Source organism: Ranitomeya variabilis, chromosome 5 (assembly GCF_051348905.1).
Source record: "Ranitomeya variabilis isolate aRanVar5 chromosome 5, aRanVar5.hap1, whole genome shotgun sequence".
Classification (NCBI taxonomy): Eukaryota; Metazoa; Chordata; class Amphibia; order Anura; family Dendrobatidae; genus Ranitomeya; species Ranitomeya variabilis.
In genome coordinates, this window is record NC_135236.1 from 149,499,994 (window position 1) to 149,523,175 (window position 23,182).

The window sequence follows — 23,182 nt, forward strand, 5'->3', positions numbered from 1 at the left end:
GGCCTCAGCGAGCCATCCTTTTTAGAGACAAAGAAAAACCCAGCTCCTAAAGGTGATGAAGAAGGACGAATATGTCCCTTTTCCAGGGACTCCTTAACATACTCTCGCATGGCAGCATGCTCAGGTACAGATAGGTTAAACAAACGACCCTTTGGAAATTTACTGCCTGGAATCAGATCTATGGCGCAATCACACTCTCTGTGGGGAGGGAGAGAACCAATTTTAGGCTCTTCAAAAATATCCCCAAAATCCGACAAAAATGCCGGAACCTCAGAGGGAATAGATGACGAGATAGAAACCAAAGGTATGTCCCCATGAGCCCCCCGACATCCCCAGCTTAACACAGACATAGTTTTCCAGTCCAGTACTGGGTTATGAGATTGCAACCATGGTAATCCAAGCACTAACACATCATGTAAATTATGCAACACGAGGAAGCGAATCATCTCCTGATGGTCTGGAGTCATACGCATAGTCACTTGCGTCCAGAACTGTGGTCTATTACAAGCCAGAGGTGTAGAATCAATACCCTTCAGAGGTATAGGAACTTCCAGAGGCTCCAAATCAAACCCACAGCGCCTGGCGAAGGACCAATCCATGAGACTCAGAGCGGCGCCAGAGTCCACATAGGCATCCACGGTAATAACTGATAATGAACAAATCAGAGTTACAGACAGAAGAAATTTAGACTGTAAAGTGCCAATAGAAACAGACTTGTCAACCTTCCTAGTACGTTTAGAGCATGCTGATATAACATGCGCGGAATCACCACAGTAGAAGCACAAACCATTTTTGCGCCTATAATTCTGCCGCTCACTTCTTGACAGAATTCTGTCACATTGCATTTTCTCTGGCGTCCCTTCAGAAGATACCGCCAAATGGTGCACGGGTTTGCGCTCCCGCAAACGCCGATCAATCTGAATCGCCATTGTGATGGACTCATTCAGACCTGTGGGCGTAGGAAACCCCACCATGACATCCTTAACGGCATCAGAAAGGCCTTCTCTGAAAATTGCCGCTAGGGCACACTCATTCCACTGAGTAAGCACAGACCATTTACGAAATTTTTGGCAGTATATCTCAGCTTCATCTTGCCCTTGAGACAGGGCTATTAAAGCTTTTTCAGCTTGAATCTCCAAATTAGGTTCCTCATACAGCAACCCTAAAGCCAGAAAAAACGCATCCACATTGAGCAACGCAGGATCCCCTGGTGTCAATGAAAATGCCCAATTTTGAGGGTCACCTCGCAGCAAAGAAATCACAATCTTAACCTGCTGAACAGGATCTCCAGAGGAGTGAGGTCTGAGAGAAAGGAATAATTTACAATTACATTTGAAATTCAGAAACCGAGATCTATCTCCGGAAAATACCTCTGGTGTAGGAATCTTAGGTTCAGAAATAGGAGTATGTATAACATAATCTTGTAAATTCTGAACCTTCGTAGCAAGATTATTTAAACCTGCAGCCAAACTCTGAGAGTCCATCCTTAAACCGGAGAGATCAGAGCCATTCAAGGATTAGAAGGAGAGAAAGGCAAGGCTGTAAATAGAGCAGAAATACAACTGAGCCAACTAAGTAGCAAACATGTGAGGGAAAAAAAAAAAAAAAAAAAAAAAAAAAATCTACAGACTTCTTTTACTCTCCTTTCTTCTGCCAATTACTTTAACAGTGGCCGGTCATACTGTCATGATTCCCCAATGGCATGGGAACATCAGAAACACAAAATAACAGACTAGCCCTCGGGTGATGGAAACTCAAGCTGACCGTGACCTAAATCTACCACACAACTAACAGTAGCCAGGAAGCATTCCTACGGCTGCCTAGATGCCATGCGCCAGCCGGAGAACTAACTACGCCTAGAAGAGGAAGGAACAGACCTGGCTTACCTCTAGTGAAATTCCCCAAAGATGATAGTAGCCCCCACATATATTAACGGTGAGTTCAGAGGAAAAGACATACACAGTATGAAGGTAGATTTAGCAAAGCGAGGTCCACTTACTAGATAGAGGAAGGATACAAAAGAGGACTTCACGGTCAGCTGAAAAACCCTTTCAAAAACCCATCCTGAAATTACTTTAAGACTCCTGTGTCAACTCATGACACAGGAGTGGCAATTTCAGTCCACAAGAGCTTCCAGTAACAGGAAATGACAAACTGTAAACTGGACAAAAAATACAAAACAAAAGGACAAGAGTCCACTTAGCTGATCAGCAGACTGGTAGCAGGAACATGCAACTGAAAGACTCAGGTTACAATGATGACCGGCAAGGAAGTGACTGGAGAGCAAGGCTAAATAGGGAACTCCCAAAACTGATGGAAGCAGGTGAGCTGAGGCAGAAAAGAACACACAAGTCTCCAGTACCACCAGCCACCACTAGGGGAGCCCAAAAAGCGGATCACAACAGCTGTGCCATATAGTGGTCTGCACCGTCCATTATTGCCCCATAGCTGTGCCATATAGTGCTCTGCACCATTGCCCCATAGCTGTGCCATATAGTGCTCTGCACCGTTGCCCCATAGCTGTGCCATATAGTGCTCTGCACCGTTGCCCCATAGCTGTGCCATATAGTGCTCTGCACCGTTGCCCCATAGCTGTGCCATATAGTGCTCTGCACCGTTGCCCCATAGCTGTGCCATATAGTGCTCTGCACCGTTGCCCCATAGCTGTGCCATATAGTGCTCTGCACCATTGCCCCATAGCTGTGCCATATAGTGCTCTGCACCATTATTGCCCCATAGCTGTGCCATATAGTGCTCTGCACCATTGCCCCATAGCTGTGCCATATAGTGCTCTGCACCATTATTGCCCCATAGCTGTGCCATATAGTGCTCTGCACCATTATTGCCCCATAGCTGTGCCATATAGTGCTCTGCACCGTTGCCCCATAGCTGTGCCATATAGTGCTCTGCACCGTTGCCCCATAGCTGTGCCATATAGTGCTCTGCACCGTTGCCCCATAGCTGTGCCATATAGTGCTCTGCACCGTTGCCCCATAGCTGTGCCATATAGTGCTCTGCACCGTTGCCCCATAGCTGTGCCATATAGTGCTCTGCACCGTTGCCCCATAGCTGTGCCATATAGTGCTCTGCACCATTGCCCCATAGCTGTGCCATATAGTGCTCTGCACCGTCCATTATTGCCCCATAGCTGTTGCTGCTGCTGCAATAAAGAAAAAAAAAAAAACATACTCACCTCTCTTGCTTGCAGCTCCTCGGCGCCATCTTCCCGGCGTCTCTCTGCACTGACTGATCAGGCAGAGGGCGGCGCGCACACTATATGCGTCATCGCGCCCTCTGCCTGAACAGTCAGAGCGGAGAGATGCCGGGAAGATGGCGCGACGCCCGGCGTGTGGAACGAGGGAAGGTAAATATGACATGCTTACCTGCTCCCGGCGTCCCGCTCCTTCCCCCTGCCTGTCTTCGGTGCCACAGCCTCTTTCTCTATCAGCGGTCACCGGCACCGCTTCATTAGAGAAATGAATAGGCGGCTCCGCCCCTATGGGAGGTGGAGCCGCCTATTCATTTCTCTAATGAGCGGTCCCACGTGACCGCTGAACAGGGGAAGAGGCTGCGGCACCGAAGACAGTGTGACAGGCAGGGGGAGCGCCAGGAACGCCGGGACTAGGTAAGTATATGACAGTCCTCACCCGCCGACCCCACCACCGATCATGACTCGAGTATAAGCAGAGAGGGGCACTTTCAGCCCAAAAATTTGGGCTGAAAATCTCGGCTTATACTCGAGTATATACGGTACTTATTTCTCACTGCAAAATGCAAATAAATTCATACAATCTATACAATGCGACCTCCCGGATTCCATTTTTGATATTCTAGCTCTCAATGTCAAAACCAACCCACCCTTAAAATTACAGACTGTTCAAGTCTTTGTCAGTGGGCAAACTGACAAAATCAGCAGGGGATCAAATACTTATTCCCCCCCACTGTATGTGGAGACCACAACTGACGTTTGCTATAAGAAGTGAGTTTTCCATCTAGTGCCCAAAATGTTGTATTGACACACAGGTACCTAGACTGAAGTGCATTGGTTTAGAGCACGAGTTGCTGAGCGTGTACGTCTCAGACTACTAGTGACAGTGCTAAATTAGTGAGCCTTTGTCGTTCCCAGGCGTCGCACTTTCCATAGGGTAGCTGTATGTTTCCTGTATGAGCCAAACAATGTATGTGTTCAACTCCGTTTGTAAGTAGCTTACATTGCCTAATAAATTGTATTGCAACATTTACACTCTACAATTACAAGTCTTAATGGCTAGGACAGAGCGTATGTGTCCATTTCTGCTTCTGAACGTACGTGTCTCATATTCCTGTGGTATACAACCATTGTATAGGTATAGGAGATGACATACAGGTATATACTATATACAGGAGGAGATGACACACAGATATATACTATATATAGGTGAGATGACACTAGGGTATATACTATATACAGGAGGAGATTACATACAGGTATATACTATATATAGGAGATGACATACAGGTATATACTATATACAGGGGAGATGACACACAGCAGGTATATACTATATACAGGGGAGATGACATACAGGTATATACTATATACAGAAGATGACATACAGGTGTATACTATATATAAGGGAGATGACAAACATGTATATACTGAGGTGAAAATGAGAGGTGTGAGGTGAAAATGAAAAGGTGTGAGTGCAAAATGAGAGGAGTGAGGTGCTATAACTAACCACAGATATTTACTATGCCCAGGCAACGCCGGGCTCTTCAGCTAGTATATATATATATATATATATATATATATATATATATATATATATATATATATATATATATATATATACAGTGTCGGACTGGATTGGCAAAGGCCCACCAGTTACAGTGGCTTATAGGGTACACTGTTCAGCTAAATGCAAAACTAACTGACCCCAATAAACAAATGTACTTTGGCTTCTATGTAATATTAATAGGCTAGCTTGATTCATGAATGATAAGATGATACTTTTTTATTCTCTGCTCATTAGCACTAATTCACAGGGGCCTACCGGAGGATTCTCCTGTTCTGCTGTGGGCCAGTCCGAGCCTGTATATGTATATACTGTATATCTCAACTTCTCATTTTCCATACAATTCTGACCACAGTTTGGGCTGAAAGTACAATGTGTGATAGGTTCTCTTTAAAGGGGTTGCCCACCACTTTGGCAGCCTGGTCTCTATCAGCATGTTTGCCCCCGGTAAAATAACACCACTTACCCTTTCCTCCGGTACCGATGCACTCTCTCTCCCAGGGATCGCATCACATTGTAATGTCACGGGAGCCTTGCAGCCAATCAGCACTGGCTTGTCTCTCCTTGCTTTCAGATATCAATAAGAAACCTAGACTGCGGCTTGCTGCCCACTTTCTCTTCAGTTTGATTCATGTGAAGGCGGGAAAGTGAAGCCAGCACTGATTGGCTGCAGGGCTGCTGTGACATGTCATGTGAGCCCCGGGCGAGCCAGTGCAGACACAACAGGAACGGCGTCGGCACCAGAGATGAGTAGAAGTATTGTTATTTTACTGGGGGCAAACATGCCGATTGAGAAGGGGTTGTCCGAGTAGCGGACGACTTTAAAGTTGTGATACTGCCTGAACCATGCATAGAAGTGTCCATGGTGTTGGATGTCACACAGTGCGATATGTTACCTTGTTATTATGGATCTGAGGTCGTTAGGGGCGAATTAATTTTTTTTACTGTTGCTGCTCACAACAAAGTGTTGTAGCAGTAAAGAAATTGCCAGTATAACTAATCCACGACACTTTAAAACCTGAAGATAATATACCACCCATATTATTAGTGTGGATCTTCATGTCCTAGTTAGCGCCCCCTTGATTCAGACTAGGAGAACTACCAAGTATCATCTCCACATAGCTAACCAGTGCCCTCTGCTGGACAAATCATTCACAACAGGGTTCGAATATGCGTTCCCTCGTTCCTTCCCAGAAGGTGAAAACGAATCAAGGATCCCCATCTTATTAAGCTCTTTAGCTTGTATGTAATCTCAGGCTGTTATAGGATTTTTTTTTTTCTTTTTCATTTTTATGGTGTCAAGAAATTGCACTTTAACATGGCATCTTTTGCAGAATGTGGCAGGTTGCTACCTGTTTCTTCTGGCCAATCCTGTGTGCTCTGGCCTGGGCCTGCAAGTCATTTTGAGGATTCCAGTCGGAGTCGAAGATAACTACAGTGTCAGCAGAAGCCAAGTTTATTCCAAGCCCACCAGCGCGAGTAGACAGCAAAAAACAAAAATCCTAAGTATTAAAGAAAGACGCTGTTATTACATTGTGGGATTTTACTGTTACTTTACTACAGCACAAGACAGGAGCTGCCTGACACAGAATGGCAGAATGCTGCTGCCCGCCGTGTTACAAGCACAGATCAGGGAGAACATAAAACACTCTCTAACCTCAGAGCCTTCGGCATTAAAGTGGTCCAGTGCCTGCTTACGAAGCTCTCCCTTTATGGAGCCGTCCAGTCTCTGCAAAGAAACAAAAATGTGAGGATGACAGAAGCGCTGCAATGCCAGCGTATCATACTGACGGAGTAAAAATAACCTTGGTGCTGGGTGCGGAGATAGACACCCTGTGACCACAGATCAGCTTACAGGCTTGTTGGGCAACTAGCTCCTGACTCTGCTCCGTTCGGCCGGCCTCACATAGGATTAGCGGGTGTCAGATTAATTCAGTATGTTATCTGTCAGAATTCAACTTTTCTTCTATTGCCAGTGTGTTTCACTTGTATAAATCCAGCCCTCGCCTCTAATCACAAGTGGGAGGACAGACCAGGCAGGTAGAATATTTTGTGTGGAACAAGCATCAGCTAGCCGCTTATTTCCCACACCCCAACAGAATAAGGCCATGTTCACACTTTGCAGGTGACCTCTGCGGGTTCTCCCGCAGCGGATTTGATAAATCTGCAGGGCAAAACCGCTGCGGTTATCCCTGCAGATTTAACGCGGTTTGTTCCGCGGTTTCCGCTGCGGGTTTCCGCCTATACTATTGATGCTGCATATGCAGCAATATGCAGCATCAATAGTAATGTTAAAATAAAAAAAAAGAGGGATTTTTGGTTCTTACCGTAAAATCTCTTCCTTGGAGCCTTCATTGGGGGACACAGGTAACCATGGGTGTATGCTGCTGTCACTAGGAGGCTGACACTATGCAAATAAAGAAGTAACTCCTCCCCGGCAGTATACACCCTCCGACAGGCACCAGGCAACTCAGTTGGTGCAAAAGCAGTAGTAGGAACAGGTAATATAAAACTCAACCTATGTACCAACCCACAACAACGGCACGTTAGCCAACACGGTACAACTTCAAGGGAGGGTGCTGTGTCCCCCAATGAAGGCTCCAAGAAAGAGATTTTACGGTAAGAACCAAAAATCCCTCTTTCTTTCTCGCTTCATTGGGGGACACAGGTAACCATGGGACGTCCCAAAGCAGTCCCTAGGGCGGGTATTCTGCAGAAAAAGAGGAGTCAGGTTGGCCGGTGAGAAACCGCCGCCTGCAGTATCCTCCTACCCAGGCTCGCGTCCGCGGAAGCCTGAGTATGCACCCCGTAGAATTTGACAAAGGTGTGCATGGAAGACCACGTAGCGGCCTTGCAAACCTGCGAGGCCGAAGCTTGGTGACGAACTGCCCAGGAAGCTCCCACTGCCCGGGTAGAGTGAGCCTTCACCCCCGAAGGAGGCTGTTTGTCTTGGACGCGGTATGCCTCCAAAACCGCTGAACGGATCCAACGAGCAATCGTGGACTTGGAGGCAGGAAGACCCTTTCGATGCCCATCCGAGACGACGAACAGAGGATTGGCCTGACGAAAAGAGGCAGTTCTGGCGATGTAAATCCGGATAGCCCTGACCACATCCAGCTTGTGAAGGGATTTCTCCAATGGATGAACCGGGGAAGGGCAAAAGGACGGGAGGACAATGTCCTCGTTGATATGAAAAGATGAGACAACTTTCGGTAAGAAGGAAGGAACCGGACGAAGAACCACCTTGTCTTGATGCAGGACCAGAAAGGGAGAACTACAGGATAAAGCCGCCAGCTCTGAAACCCTTCTAATGGAGGTGATGGCGATCAAAAAGGCTACCTTCCAGGATAGAAGCGAGAAGGAAACATCCTGAAGCGGTTCAAAGGGCGGCCGCTGCAGGGCAGCTAAGACGAGGTTGAGATCCCAAGGCTCAACAGGAGACCGGTAAGGGGGAGCTATATGAGCGACCCCCTGGATGAAGGTCCTCACCTGAGGCAGGGAAGCCAGGTCTCTTTGAAAAAGAATTGATAGAGCGGAGATCTGACCCTTCAAGGTGCTAAGGGAAAGACCCGAATCTAGGCCCGTTTGAAGAAAGCTGAGAAGGGAAGGAAGGGAAAAGGTCATAGGAAACAGATTGTTATCCTGACACCACCGGAAAAAGGCCTTCCAACATCTGTGGTAGACACGCGATGAGGCCGGTTTCCTCGCTCTTATCATAGTCTGGATGACGCTATGAGAAAAACCCGCGTTCTTCAGGACCGCGGCCTCAACGGCCATACCGTTAAATTCAGCGACCGAGAATTCGGGTGGGAGAGAGGCCCCTGTGAAAGAAGGTCCGGAAGATCCGGAAGTCTCCACGGAACATCCGATAACATGTTTATCAGCTCTGCGTACCAGGCTCTGCGAGGCCAATCTGGAGCTACCAAGAGTACGGGGACCCCTTCCGACTTGATCTTCTTTACGACCCTTGGGATCAGAGGGAGAGGCGGGAACAGATAGGGCATCCGGAACTGGGCCCAAGAGATCACGAGAGCGTCGCATCCGACGGCCATCGGGTCCCGAGACCTGGCGACGTACTGGGGAACTTTGTGGTTTGCCCGGGAGGCCATCAGGTCGACGTCCGGAACGCCCCACCGCTGGCAAATCTGGCTGAAGATTGCTGGAAGAAGAGACCACTCGCCCGCCACGATGCCCTGGCGACTTAGAAAGTCGGCCTCCCAATTGTCCACTCCTGGGATGTGGACGGCTGACAGAGAGGGAACATGACCCTCCGCCCAGCAGAAAATTTTTTGCTACTTCCGCCATGACTTGACTGCTGCGAGTCCCCCCTTGGTGATTTATGTATGCCACGGCCGTGGCGTTGTCCGACTGAATGCGGACCGGCTTTCCCGAAAGGAGAGACTCCCAGCGGATGAGGGCTAGGAAGATGGCTCTGATTTCCAAGAGGTTGATCGAGAGGCACGCCTCTTGAGCAGTCCAGCGGCCCTGGGCTGTGAGGTGGAGAAAGACCGCTCCCCAACCTTGGAGACTGGCGTCGGTGGTAATCACCTGCCAGTGGGGGGGTAAAAATGACCTCCCGCGCAGAATGGAGGTGGACAGCGTCCACCAAGAGAGAGACTGTCTCGCCCTGGGGGAGAGGCGAAACGGACGGTCCAGGGAAAGCGGGTTCCTGTCCCAGGCAGACAGAAGAGCCAGCTGGAAGGGACGAGAGTGGAACTGAGCATAGGGGACCGCTTCCATAGAAGCGACCATTCTCCCCAGAACTCTCATGGCTAGACGAAGGGACAGAGGACTCGGACCCTTTAGCGATCTGACACCCCGACGAAGAGAAAGAAACTTCTCCTTGGGAAGGAAGACCTGAGCCCGAAAGGTATCGAATTCCATGCCTAGGAACTCCAGCCGTTGGGTTGGAATCAAGGAAGATTTCTGGTAGTTGATCAACCAGCCTAGGCGAACTAAGGTGTCCAGAGTAAGATGGAGGCTCTGGCTGCAATCCCCCTGGGATGAGCCCTTGATCAATAGGTCGTCGAGGTATGGGATTACCAGAATCCCTTTTGAACGCAGGATGGCCATGACAGCTGCCATGACCTTCGTAAAGACCCTGGGAGCAGATGCCAGCCCGAAGGGGAGGGCAGTGAACTGGTAATGATGCTCCCTGATCGCGAATCGGAGGAACCTCTGATGCTGCACGCAAATAGGAATGTGAAGGTACGCATCCCGAATGTCCACTGAGCACAGAAACTCTCCCGGCTCCATGGACGCGATCACCGAGCGCAGAGATTCCATTTTGAAGTGTTGAATCCGAAGGTGGCGGTTCAATCGTTTGAGATCCAGAATCGGACGGAGAGAGCCGTCCTTTTTTGGAACCACGAACAGGTTTGAATAAAACCCGGAAAACCGCTGACGAAAAGGCACCGGCACTACGACTCCCGAGGCGAGGAGCGAATCGACGGCTTGGAGAAGCCCTGGGAGATGAGAGGGCTTTTTGGGAGGACGAAAGAGCATGAAACGTCTTCCTGGGGGCGAAGAAAACTCTATTTTGTAGCCTGACGTGACGATCTCCCTGACCCAGGCGTCGTCGACTACTGAAAGCCAAACCTCTGAGAATAGAAGAAGGCGGCCTCCCACCCTGGAAGGAGTTCCAGGTGGGGGCGACCCGTCATTTATTAGAAAACCTGCGGCCCCGAGATCCCGATGGTTTTGCGGGGTGGCTCTTGGCTCTCCAGCGTGGCGGAGGCCTGAAAGAAGGTTTTCTTCGGTCCCCTTGTGAGGAGGAACGGTCCTGGACGGGGTTTCCTGAAGAGGCAAAAGACCGAAAGGGACGAAAGGACTGGGGACCCCTCCTGTTGAAGGGACGTTTCGGCTTGGACTGGGGTAAGGAGGTACTCTTACCGCCAGTAGCGTCCGAGATCATTTGATCTAGCTGCGAGCCGAAGAGTCTGGAGCCCTGGAAGGGCAGACCCGTGAGCGATTTCTTAGATGCGGGGTCAGCGTTCCACGCCTTTAACCAAAGAATCCGGCGAATGGCGACAATGTTGCCATTAGCCCTGGTAGAGCAGGCCGCTGCATCAAGGGAGGCATTCATCAGGTATTTTCCTGCCAGTGAAATCTGATCCGCTAATTCAGACAGTTCTTCAGCAGGAGCAGAGGCCGAAATGCCCCTGCGCAGGGTCTTGGCCCAGGCTGAAACAGCCTTGGCTACCCATGACGAGGCGAACTAGGGCAAAGAGAGGCTCCGGAGGCCTCAAATGCTGATTTTGCTAGCGCCTCGATTTGTCTGTCCGAGGGGTCCTTAAGGGAAGCCGCGTCCGGAATAGACAGAACTGTCTGTGAGGATAGCCTGGACACAGGCGGGTCGACCTTAGGAGACTCGGACCACTTGGAGACCAGGTCGGAGTGAAAAGGGTATAACACATCAAGCAGTTTCCTGCCTGGGAAACGCTTGCCAGGGTTTTCCCAGTGAGTGGCGGTAGTGTTGTCAAACTCCTTGTGATTAGGGAAAACCCTAGAGGGACGTTTAATCCGTTTAAAAGCAACGGAGACGTCCTGAGAGCTTGCCTCATCCTCCTTAAGATCAAGCGTCTGAATGATAGCTGAGATAAGGCTATCAACCATGTCTTGTGTTCCGGAAGTCTGATCTGCATCCGAGTCAGATTCCGACTGAGAGGTGACATCAGACCCGAGGTCCGCCTGTGAGGAAGGGGAACGGGCAGATAGGGGAATCCCGATGTGGTCCGGTGAACTGGAGAAGGATCTAGATAAAGTCCGTTTTCTGTCTCTTTTGTCCGGTCTGCCTCTGTGAGAGTCTAGGACAGGTGCGGGCGAATCGCCGTGAGAGGCGTTCGTGGCACTGGTGGCATTAGAGAGAAGCGGGATGCGTTCAAGTGCCTGGACCAGGGACTGAGAAACCTTAGTCAGGTCGGACACTGAGACATAGCAACAGCCCACTCCGGGGGAGGGGGGGTGCACTCATCCTGGGACCCTGAAGCTTCCAGGGGAGCTGACATGGTGGGAGGAACGCAGGACGGGCAGAAAGGAGATGGCTGACCTGAAACCCACTTTTTCTTCCAGTGAGCGCAGGAGTAATGGATGGCCGTAGGGGCAAAGGCCGGGGTGGGGTCGGACATAGGTGGATATTACCTTGTCCCCAGAGAATACTGCCAGGTGGAGTAGGAGGTAGCGCTGAGCCTGGTGAAAGACAGCGGTAACCGCAGGTGCCTGTGTTCCCCCGAGAAATCCTGTGTCCCACGCGATGAGCAGACGCTGACAGGGAGCAGAAAGCAGGAGAAAAGAGCGCGGAGAAAGTGCGACGCTGTGGGCGTGCACAGGACCGAAGGGGGGAAAGAAAGGAACGCCCCCTGTAAAACTGAAAGCAATCCGGCCGCTATACCGTCGACCGCCACAAGAGGGCGCTCAAGCGGCAAGAAAGGGAAAAGCAGGGAGACGCTGCACATCCCGGCCGCACTAATTCCGGCCACCACCAGAGGGCGCTCAAGCGCTAAGAAAGGGAAAATGAGGCAGAGAGAAATGGCGGGCGAACAAGCCTGCAAGTTTGGAGGGGGAAAAGATGCCAGCCTTCCTGCTCTCATTCCTACGTGGTCTCAACGCCCGAATATGCAGCCCACTTCCCTGTCAGATGCTCCCCTATGGTAAGAGGAGATCGCTGCTGGGCAGGGTATTGGTGGGGATGGGGGGTTTATTGATTGAAGATTCCCTACCTGCAGATGAGGAATCATCAGGATCCCTGGTAGATAGAGGGTCCTGGAAGTAGTCCTCCTTCCCGCGCCACGACTCTCCGGCGCAGAAGACGGCGTCGACCCCTGAACAAGGGGAGAGGGTCACTGGATGTGACCGCCGTCTTCCTCTCAGCCCGCTCCGAGGAGAGGGATGAGGAGGGGAAACGGGCAGGACTGGCCACCGAAGAAAGGGTCACCCTGAACACCTGAATGGGTGACAGGGGACAGAATCCTGCCCAGCGGGTCCGAGAGGGTGCGATGTGGGTGATACCACACTGCTCTCTCGGTCGCTCAAAGTGGGGAAGACAGGGTGAGAAAACTGCACCCTGTTACCCTGAAGAAAGAGTCTGAAAAAGAAAGGGAAAATGATTAAAAACAAACAACAAATCCCTGTAAAAGAAATGCGGATCTGGGGTTAGATCCAGGTCCGCCTCCTACAGACACTAAGCAAAAACTGAGTTGCCTGGTGCCTGTCGGAGGGTGTATACTGCCGGGGAGGAGTTACTTCTTTATTTGCATAGTGTCAGCCTCCTAGTGACAGCAGCATACACCCATGGTTACCTGTGTCCCCCAATGAAGAAAAAAAGTTTATATACTCACCCTCTGACGTCTCGATCTCCTCGGCGCTGCACCCGGCGGTCCGGTTCCAAAGATGATGCGAGAAGGACCCTTCGTGACGTCACGGTCATGAGACCGCGACGTCACCGCAGGCCCTGTTCGCACAGCAACTCTGACCGGCCGGCCGCGTGCAGCGCTGAGAGGTGAGTATAACATGATTTTTTATTTTAATTCTTTTTTTTACCCCAAATATGGTTCCCAAGGCCTGGAGGAGAGTCTCCTCTCCTCCACCCCGGGTACCACCCGCACATTATCCGCTTACTTCCCGCAACGTGGGCACAGCCCCATGCGGGAAGTAAGCGGTTCAATGCATTTCTATGTGTGCAGAATCGCAGCGATTCTGCACAAAGAAGTGACATGCTGCGGGTTGTAAACCGCTGCGTTTCTGCGCGTTTTTTCCCGCAGCCTGTGCACAGAGGTTTGCGGTTTCCATAGAGTTTACATGTAAACGCAATGGAAACTGCTGCGGACCCGCAGCATCAAAATCGCGGCGGTTCCGCGGTAAAAACCGCAAAGTGTGAACATGGCCTAAGACTGCCCTTAAAGAGGACTTTATACTGGATTTTTAACATTTAATATGATTACCTTCTCCAATTAGTGCTGCTGCCCTGATTCTGGAACAGGTTTTCTTTTTCTTCTGTGCCCCTCCATTCCAAAGTTATGCCTCTTGTAATAAAGGCGCAAGTTTTCCTTTCAACCCACAGGGTGTGTACCACAGAGGTTCTCTGTGGGCGTGGCCATGCTCTGATTGGCCAGCATCCGAGGAGAGAAGGCTAACACCCTCAGTGAAGTTCTGGGATATACACCCAGTTGGTTGAAGGGCATTTTCCACCTTTATTACCGGGAACATGACTTTGGAACTTTTTTGCTTTATTACTGTATTGTTAACATTGTTACCTATGACTGTGTGTTTGAAACTGTTAAACTGTAAAGCGCTGCGGAATATGTTGGCGCTATATAAATAAAGATTATTATTATTATTTGGAACGTCGGGGGCAAAGAAGAACTGTTCCAGGATCAGTGGAACAGCGGCAATAGCAGGAGGTACGCAATTTAAAGAAATGGGGAAGATAATGGGAGAATTTTGCGTTTTTATTTGTTGCACACAAAACAAAACAATTTACTTGGCATTTATAGGGCACTATGGTTACAGAAAATAAAAATGAAAACTTCTACCATTTTCTAATATTCTTACTGTATCTATTCCCCACGATTTTGCCAGATCTCTGCTGCAACTATCAAGGCCTTAACATCCGCCAAAAATGACAGCCGAGCTCCTGCTGTAACAGCCAGGACTAGAGAAGTGACGGGTGGAACCTCAACAACGGGGGTCTCATGAGCTCCCCTCCTGCCTGGTGCCACAGCCATTACTATCGGTAGTGGGCCGATTCTGCGTGTGAGGACCACCCCCACTGTTATAGGACTTCCCAATACAGCCATGCAAACGTTCTTCCGGTTGAACAACAGACAAGTCTCACAAATGTCAAATGGGTTTACAACCATTTTCCTTGCTGCCGTACCTGAAAAGGGTAGTGTTTAATGGTGAGGTATTCAGCCAGGATATCCAACATGCGCACCATCTGAGAGAAGATCAGCACTCGGTTACCTCTTTCACGCAGTCGCGTCAGCAGCTTGTCTAAAAGGATGAGTTTCCCACTGCTCCTGATCAAGGACTGTAAGAAAAAAACTCAGCTTATTATCAGATATTTTCATAAAAAAACTTTTAGAAAACTTAATCACTAAAGTTTATTGGTGCCTAACAGTGCATATGCCCAATTCTTGACTCTATATTGTAGTCTTAAAGGGAATGTATCAGCAAAATAAGACATTGTTTAAACCACATTTATAATTAAATAAATGTTTTTAGATTATGGCACAAAAAGTGAGTTTTCTCAATCACTTCATTGGAGAACACAGGAAACCATGGGTGTATGCTGCTGCCATCAGGAGGCTGACACTATGAATTACACTTAAAGAAAAAGTTGTCTCCTTCCCGGCAGATTGCACCCACCTGCAGACATCAGAATAAACTAATTTACTGTAACTTAGGGAACATATGTAAAACTCTGGTCCACAGGCCAAATCTGGCTCACAGGGTGAGTATATTTGGCTTGCTACACCAGGCCGGCCCCCCTGCCCAACATTTTCCATTATACTGTATGGAACACTATGTGGGGCCATTATACTGTATGGAACGCTATGTGGGGCTATTATACTGTATGGAACGCTATGTGGGGCAATTATACTGTATGGAACGCTATGTGGGGCCATTACACTGTATGGAACATTATGTGGGGCTATTATACTGTATGGAACGCTATGTGGGGCCATTACACTGTATGGAACATTATGTGGGGCTATTATACTGTATGGAACGCTATGTGGGGCCATTATACTGTATGGAACGCTATGTGGGGCCATTATACTGTATGGAACATTATGTGGGGCCATTATACTGTATGGAACGCTATGTGGGGCCATTATACTGTATGGAACATTATGTGGGGCCATTATACTGTATGGAACGCTATGTGGGGCCATTATACTGTATGGAATGCTATGTGGGGCCATTATAATGTATGGAGCACTATGTGTGGTCATTATACTTTATGGAGAACTATGTGGGGTCCATTATGCTGTATGGAGCACTATGTAGGGCCCATTATACTATATGGAGCACTATGTGGGGCCATTATACTGTATGGAGGACTATTTGGGGCCATTATACTGTATGGAGGGCTATGTGGGGACATTATACTGTACGGAGCACTATGTGGGGTCCATTATATTTTATGGAGGACTATCTGTGGAACGCTGTGTGGTGATTACAGTTGGGGAATCATACAGTGATGGGGTCACCACATTTTGACAGGGGGTGAGTGAGGAGTGAGGCGGTACAGAAGGGTCATCAGACCATGCATGTTTAGCGTACTGGAAAGGAATTCACTATGGGGGTATCGTACTGTGATTGGGGAGGGGCAATTTTGTTGGCATTATACTTTATTATCTGTATTATTCAAATTTTTTTAACCTTTATTATTGCATATTTAAATTAGTCCATTGGGCCATATGTTTCTTACTGCTCTAATACAACATATTATATTATTTATATAGTGAACAGTCAGTTTACAGTACTATGGAACATAATAGGCGCAACCTATTTCCTGGTGCAGGGTACCTTCATATTTCACCTCAGAACAGCTTAAAAGAAAAATGTGGCTCCCTTAAATCGCATTAAAAATAATATGTAATAAATCCTTTTAATCAGTAAGCTATAATATATATATATATTATTTTTTTGCAGGGATATTTAAAAATAAAATCTGTCTTCAGATTTGACAACACAAACTGAAGGCCTAAGGCTGTGTGCACACGTTGCAGATTTTTTGCGTTTTTTTCTGATAAAAACGCTATAAAACCGCAAAAAACCTGCATACATTATGCATCCCATCATTTTTAATGAATTCCGCAATTTTTGTACACATGATGTTTTTTTTCCGTGAAAAAAACGCATCGCAGTAAAAAACGCAGCATGTTCATTAATTTTGCGGATTTTTTGCGGATTTCCCACTATATAATGCATTGGGAAATGTCCAGAAAAATCCGCAAATAAAAAACGCACCAAAAACACGGTACAAACGCGCAAAAAACGCACAAAAACCGCATGCAGATTTCTTGCGGATTTCTTGCAGAAAATCTCAGGATTTTCTCAGGAATTTTCCGAAAGAAATCCTGAACGTGTGCACATAGCCTAAAGAGGTCAGGTCATCAGTTTACTAAAGCAGGCATGCACTACACATCATAATTCACGGACCTGAAGACCTTCAAGCTTGGTCTCTTTTTCTGTATCTTCTGGGAATTTGATAAGGAAGCAGTGATTGCAGCATTTTTTTAGTTCCATCACAATGTTAAGGAAGCCAGATGTGCTACCTCTTGTTCCCTTAGACAAAGCCTTGTAATTTCTTGTTAAGATCCACCTTCATGAAAACATGGAAAGATGTGCTGTGAGCAGGATGAAGATGGCACAGTGCCACAAAAGATTTCAGGTAAGAACTCACTTGTAATACTGCTTCTGTAGAGCACACATCTCTACCCGGAGGATCTGCTCTACTTTAGCTGGAAGAGACTTTTCTACATCTTTCTTAACTCTTCGCAACAAAAAAGGCTCCAGAACTTTATGGAGACTTTGATAGCCATTTTCTCTCCCTTTTCCATGTTCATCCTCAAAGTCTTCCCAATATTCAAACCTGAAAATATAGAAGAATTGTTATACCCCTTAGAAACACAGCCTTTTTTTGCATTCTTCTTTTCACCTCACCCTCTAAGAGCAATAACCCCTATCTATCTGTTCCGAACATTAAAAATGTCACTGTCAAGGTTTGACTGTTGTATTTGGAGCTAGCTCCGATTGCAGGAGTTACTTTGGGGTGCCAGCTGTATAACACAGCCATCACCCACACTGTATGGAGTAGTTTCAGGTCTTGACTCTGTTCCATATAGTAAGTGCACACATCCGACGAACAGTCACTAAAGAGGTAATGACCACTTCATACACATGTGAAGAAGAGCCAGGACCCATTGCCAGCTAGCTAGATAATAAATTGAAAGGTGCACTGTACATTTTATAACTAGACCCCTCATCCTCCCAAATTTAGCTTTTACAAATGGACAGTTTTGCAAAGAGTACAAGAACTGCGAAATGTTTAGAGGATGCCATTACAAATTGGCAGTTTGAGTGCTGCGAGTTAGGGCTCATGGACAAGATGCAGTTCTTACTTTTCTGGCATAATAAAGTGCAGGAGTGACCAGAGTTCCTTCAAAGAATTTTGGAGGGGCGTTCCAGTAATCAGCAATCTATGGTTTGACTTGAAGTCTATGAGAGTCTTGTACAATAGGGAGTCATCATTCTTCAACCGATGTGCTTCATCAACGCCAAGAAAAGCCCAATTAATACTGCTCAGAACAGCCTTCAGAGAAAAAAAAGGAGTTATATCACAAACAACATTGGATCTGTTCATCTGGTATGCTACGCCGTTGCTCTTTGACACCTAAATTAGCATTGTGTGCTGCAGTCTGAAACTCATAAGTAGGCCTCATTCAGAAGTCTTCTTTTTTGCACGTAAGACACAGCAGACCGTACTTCTGGATCTTATTTTCATCTATTTTCAGTCTGTGTGCCCACTTTTACCATCCATGTAGGATTTGTTTTTATAGCAAGCAAAAAAAAATACAAATGTGTAAGAGTCTCCTACCCATTTGACAGAAAAAAACAAACAGCATTCATGATACACAGATGGTATCCAAGTTCTGTCCGTTTTCTGATGGATCGATTCCCCTGAATGGTCGACCTTAATCTGCAAATCAGATCTAAAACGGACAAGTCTCCTGTGATTCCTATGAACATCCCCATAGACTATAATTGGTTATGTGTGAAATCCATGAAAAACGCAGATGACCAATCACACATAATGAGGCCTAAATGTCCCCATACACATTAGACCAGTGTTCCCCAACTCCGGTCCTCAAGAGCCACCAACAGGTCATGTTTTCAGGATTTCCTTAGTATTGCCCAGGTGATAATTGCATTACCTGGAAAGGCAAGAATTCCATCATCTTTGTAATACTAAGGAAATCCTGAAAACATGACCTGTTGGTGGCTCTTGAGGACCGGAGTTGGGGAGCACTGCATTAGACTAATGTCGGCTGAACCCGCCAATAATGAAGCGTACAGCCACCAGTCTAATGAATAAGGGAGCGCCGCTCAAATGATTGTCGGGGGAAGCGTCAATCGGGATGTCCGATTTTAGACTCCCAATCATATTGTTCTCCAGGAAATAAGCCACCGGCTGACATGTGAGCTGGTGACTTTCTCATACAAAACACAAGAGAAATCGTTCAACTGAGATGGCTCCCGGAGAATCATACAAAACATCGTTCTGTCAACAACAATCCAATCTGTATGAGGGCCTTACATCAATTGCCAAAAGCCATCAAACAGATCAATCTATCAAATGCACATTGACGTTTCACAGATGGCTGAAGCCATGACTCCAGGAATGATAGAAGTGTCAGCACTGCTCACCTTATCCTTCAGCAAAATTTCATATGTTGTTAGTAGTGCATTAAACTTCATCTTCTTGCTCTGTTGATGAACCCACTCATACTCCCTTATCTACATCAGGGAAAAGACGGTCACATTGGTTGACTCACAGAGACACATATTACGGACAGAAGTATTCTTTAGTGCGGTTCATTACTTACCGTATTTCTACTCCCAACATCTCCTATATAAACCACCACATTTATTTCAGGAGCCCAGGCCTCAAATTCTCTTTGCCAGGATGTTAGAGTAGATAAGGGCACCACTAAAAGAAATGGGCCGTAAAGCAAATGCTGGTGAAACAGGTAGGAGAGGAAGGAAATTGTCTGAATAGTTTTTCCTAGGCCCATCTCATCCGCTAGGATTACACTGTTATTCCTGTGGTCAAAAAAGGAAAAAATGCATTTATTTTCAGGCATTAAACCTTTCACGAAGGGACCAATTAACATTTTATTATTATTATACATTTTACTATAGCGCCATTTATTTCATGGCGCTTTACATGTGAAAAAAGGGGCAAATATAGACAAATACAATAAACATGAGCAAAAGACAAGGCACTAACGGGTACAGAAGAAGGGAGTACCCTGCCCGCGAGGGCTCACAGTCTGCAGGGGATGGGTGAGGATACACTAGGAGAGGGTAGAGCTGGTTGTGCGGCGGTACAGTAGGTTGAGGATCACTGCAGGCTGTAGGCTTGTCGGAAGAGGCGAGTCTTCAGGTTCTTTTTGAAGGTTTCAATGGTAGGCGAGAGTCTGATGTGTTGGGGTAGAGAGTTCCAGAGTATGGGGGAAGCACGGGAGAAGTCTTGGATGCGGTTGTGGGAAGAAGAGATGAGAGGGGAGTAGAGAAGGAGATCTTATGAGGATCGAAGGTTGCGTGTAGGTTGGGAGACCATGTCACAGATGTATGGAGGAGACTGGTTGTGGATGGCTTTGTATGTCATAGTAAGGGTTTTGAACTGGAGTCTCTGGACGATAGGAAGCCAGTGAAGGGCTTGGCATAGGGGAGAGCCTGAGGAATTGCAGGGAGACATGTAGATTAGTCGGGCAGCAGAGTGTAGGATGGATTGGAGAGGTGCCAGAGTGCTAGAGGGGAGGCCAGAGAGTAGGCGGTTGCAGTAGTCAAGGCGAGAGATGATAAGGGCGTGCACTAGTGTTTTTGTGGTCTAGGAATGTGCGGATTCGGGAAATATTTTTGAGTTTGAGACGGCAGGAGGAGGCAAGGGCTTGGATATGTGGCTTGAAAGAGAGGGCAGAGTCGAGGATCACCCCAAGGCACCGAGCATGCGGGACTGGGGAAGGTGAGCAGCCATTGACATTGATGGATAGGTCTGGTGGAGGGGTAGAGTGAGATGGGGGAAAGATGATGAATTCTGTTTTGTCCATGTTCAGTTTTAGAAGGCAAGCAGAAAAGAAGGCCGAGATAGCAGACAGACAGTGTGGGATTTTGGTGAGTAAGGAGGTGAGGTCAGGTCCGGATAGGTAGATCTGCAAGTCATCGGCGTAGAGATGATACTGCAAACTGTGGGATTCTATGAGCTGTCCCAGGCCGAAGGTGTAGATGTAGGAGAGTAGGGGTTCTAGAGCTGAGCCTTGAGGAACACCGACAGACAAGAGGCGAGGTGAGGAGGTGGTGTGGGAGAGGGAGACACTGAATGTTTGGTCCGTTAGATATGACAAGATCCAGGATAGGGCCTGTGATGCCAAGAGATGATAGAATCAGTAGCAGGAGGGAGTGGGTCCACAGTGTCAAAGGCAGAAGACAGGTCCAGGAGAAGGAGGACAGAGTAGTGTCGCTTGCTCTTGGCGGTTAGTAGGTCATTGGTGACTTTAGTTAGGGTAGTTTAAAGTTGAGTGATGGGGTCAGAAGCCAGATTGTAACCGATCAAAGAGGGAGCAGGAGGAGAGGTGGGAGGACAGTTCAAGATGGACATGCTGTTCCAGTGATAGCTAGACACAGAGGATGGGTCGAGGGAGGGCTTTTTGAGGATAGGTGTGATCTTTGCATGTTTGAAGGATGAGGGGAAGACACCAGTTGTGAATGAGAGGTTGAAGAGGTGTGTTAGAGTTGAGATGAAGACTGTGGCGAGGTTAGGGATGAGGCGGGATGGGAGCGGGTCAAGCATGCAAGTGGTGAGGTGTGATCTTGACAGGAGGGTGGAGAGCTGATCTTCTGTCACAGTGGAGAAGCTGGTTTTGGAGGAAAAGGGTTGAGCAGCTAAGAGGGGCATTCGGCGCTGTGAGCCAAAGCTTTCTCTGATCGTATCGATCTTCTGTTTAAAGAAAGAGGCAAAGTCTTCAGCAGAAATGAGAGGGGGAGGAGGTGCTGGGGGACAGAGTAGCGAATTTTTGTTTTTTCCTCCCCTTCTACCAAGAGCCACACCTCTTCATAGACATACGAGGGCTTGTCCTTTGTGGGACAAGTTGTACTTTTGAATGACACCATTCATTTCACCATATAATGTACTGGAGAACAGCAAAAAATTCCGAAAGGGAAAGAAATTGTGAAAAAAAAAAATAGCCATTCTGACATTGTTTTTTTGGAAATTGTATTTACGGTGTACATTTTGTGGTAACATGACCTTGCAATATGGTTCTTGTTCATCAGTATGATTACGGCGATACCAAACATGTCCAGTGTTTTTTTTTTATTATTTTAGTGGTGAAAAAAAAATCAGCAGTTTGCAAAAAAAACGTGTGTCGCCATTTTCCGTAACCTTTTTATTTTTCTGTTGATGGAGCTGTTTGATGGCTTATTTTTTAATGGGAATAGACGTTTTTATTGATGCCATTTTGGATAGATGTGAAGTTTTGATTGCTTATTACAGCATTTTTTGCGGAATTGCAGCAACCAACAAATTTTTATTTTGTCATTCTTGATTTTTATTCAGTTATGGTGTTATGGTGTATACAGATTGGTTTGATAGATCAAACACATTTGTGAATTTTTTTTTCATATCTTTATTTTTAATGGGGAAAAGACCAGGGGTGATTTAAAATTTTACTTTTTTTTTATTTTTTACTTTATACTGTTCTTAATAGTCCTCTTAAGAGACACTACGAAGCTGCGATAGTCTGATCACTTGGGCTTTATGCTGCGATACCACAGCATTATTGCCTTTAGTAAAAGTCTCGTTTGAAGCCCGGCCACAAAAAAGGATTTCAAGGGTGCTCCATAATGACAAGCACAGTGGTCTTCAACAGACCCCTGGCTGTCATAGCAACCCACCAGCAACCCTCAATCAAGTCACAGGTATGCCAATGGGCTCATGGTATGACGCGCCTCTATGCTGCCACTTGTTAAATTCCACTGTCAGAGTAACACACAGCCATGATCTGCCAGGTATGAAGCGAGCTCATCTCGTGAGCCTGCTCAATACATCTAGCGCTGTACAGGCACGGAGCATGTCATGGAGGGATTAAACATGCAAATAGACTTAATGCTGTGTTTAAATGGGGTTGGTCACTACTTTATTGAAGGCTAATCTGTGGACACTAAAGAAGTGACAGAACTGCTGTGTTTCGTGGGGATCTGAGAACTTCTGGCCACTGCTGGCAACAGTGCTGTGCCCCCCCACCGATCAGATACAGATAGCCTATCTTGAAAATTGTCCATCAATGAAAAAGTAGTGGCCATCTGCTTGAAATTCATGGCTTTTATAGAAAATCACAGAGCAGAGAGCGGAAAAAAAGCGGCACTCACCAGAATCAACGCAGTGAAGTTCTTTAATGTGTCATATTGTTAAAATACAACAGCAGGTTGTAGGCGATGAGGGTGCGGGGAGGGTGAGCTGGACGACGGCCGTTTCACGCAATCAGCGCTTCCGTGGGTCCACAGGATGGACCCTCCCCGCACCCTCATCGCCTACAACCTGCTGTTGTATTTTAACAATATGGCACATTAAAGAACTTCACTGCGTTGATTCTGGTGAGTGCCGCTTTTTTTCCGCT

The 23,182-nt window shown here is 47.2% G+C and overlaps 1 protein-coding gene across 2 annotated transcripts in view; it reads right to left on the bottom strand.

Moving 5' to 3' along the window:
* CHD2 (chromodomain helicase DNA binding protein 2) overlaps positions 1-23,182 on the bottom strand; it is a 128,183-nt gene that overhangs the window by 58,826 nt on the left and 46,175 nt on the right. For both annotated transcript variants that reach the window (XM_077263423.1, XM_077263422.1), the window contains exons 14-21: positions 19,391-19,607; positions 19,212-19,301; positions 17,906-18,096; positions 17,188-17,376; positions 16,944-17,106; positions 14,650-14,802; positions 6,433-6,504; positions 6,128-6,277 (exon numbers count right to left, since the gene is read on the bottom strand). In XM_077263423.1, the coding sequence (XP_077119538.1) occupies positions 6,128-6,277; positions 6,433-6,504; positions 14,650-14,802; positions 16,944-17,106; positions 17,188-17,376; positions 17,906-18,096; positions 19,212-19,301; positions 19,391-19,607 (1,225 nt within the window). The remainder of the gene's footprint in view (positions 1-6,127; positions 6,278-6,432; positions 6,505-14,649; positions 14,803-16,943; positions 17,107-17,187; positions 17,377-17,905; positions 18,097-19,211; positions 19,302-19,390; positions 19,608-23,182) is intronic.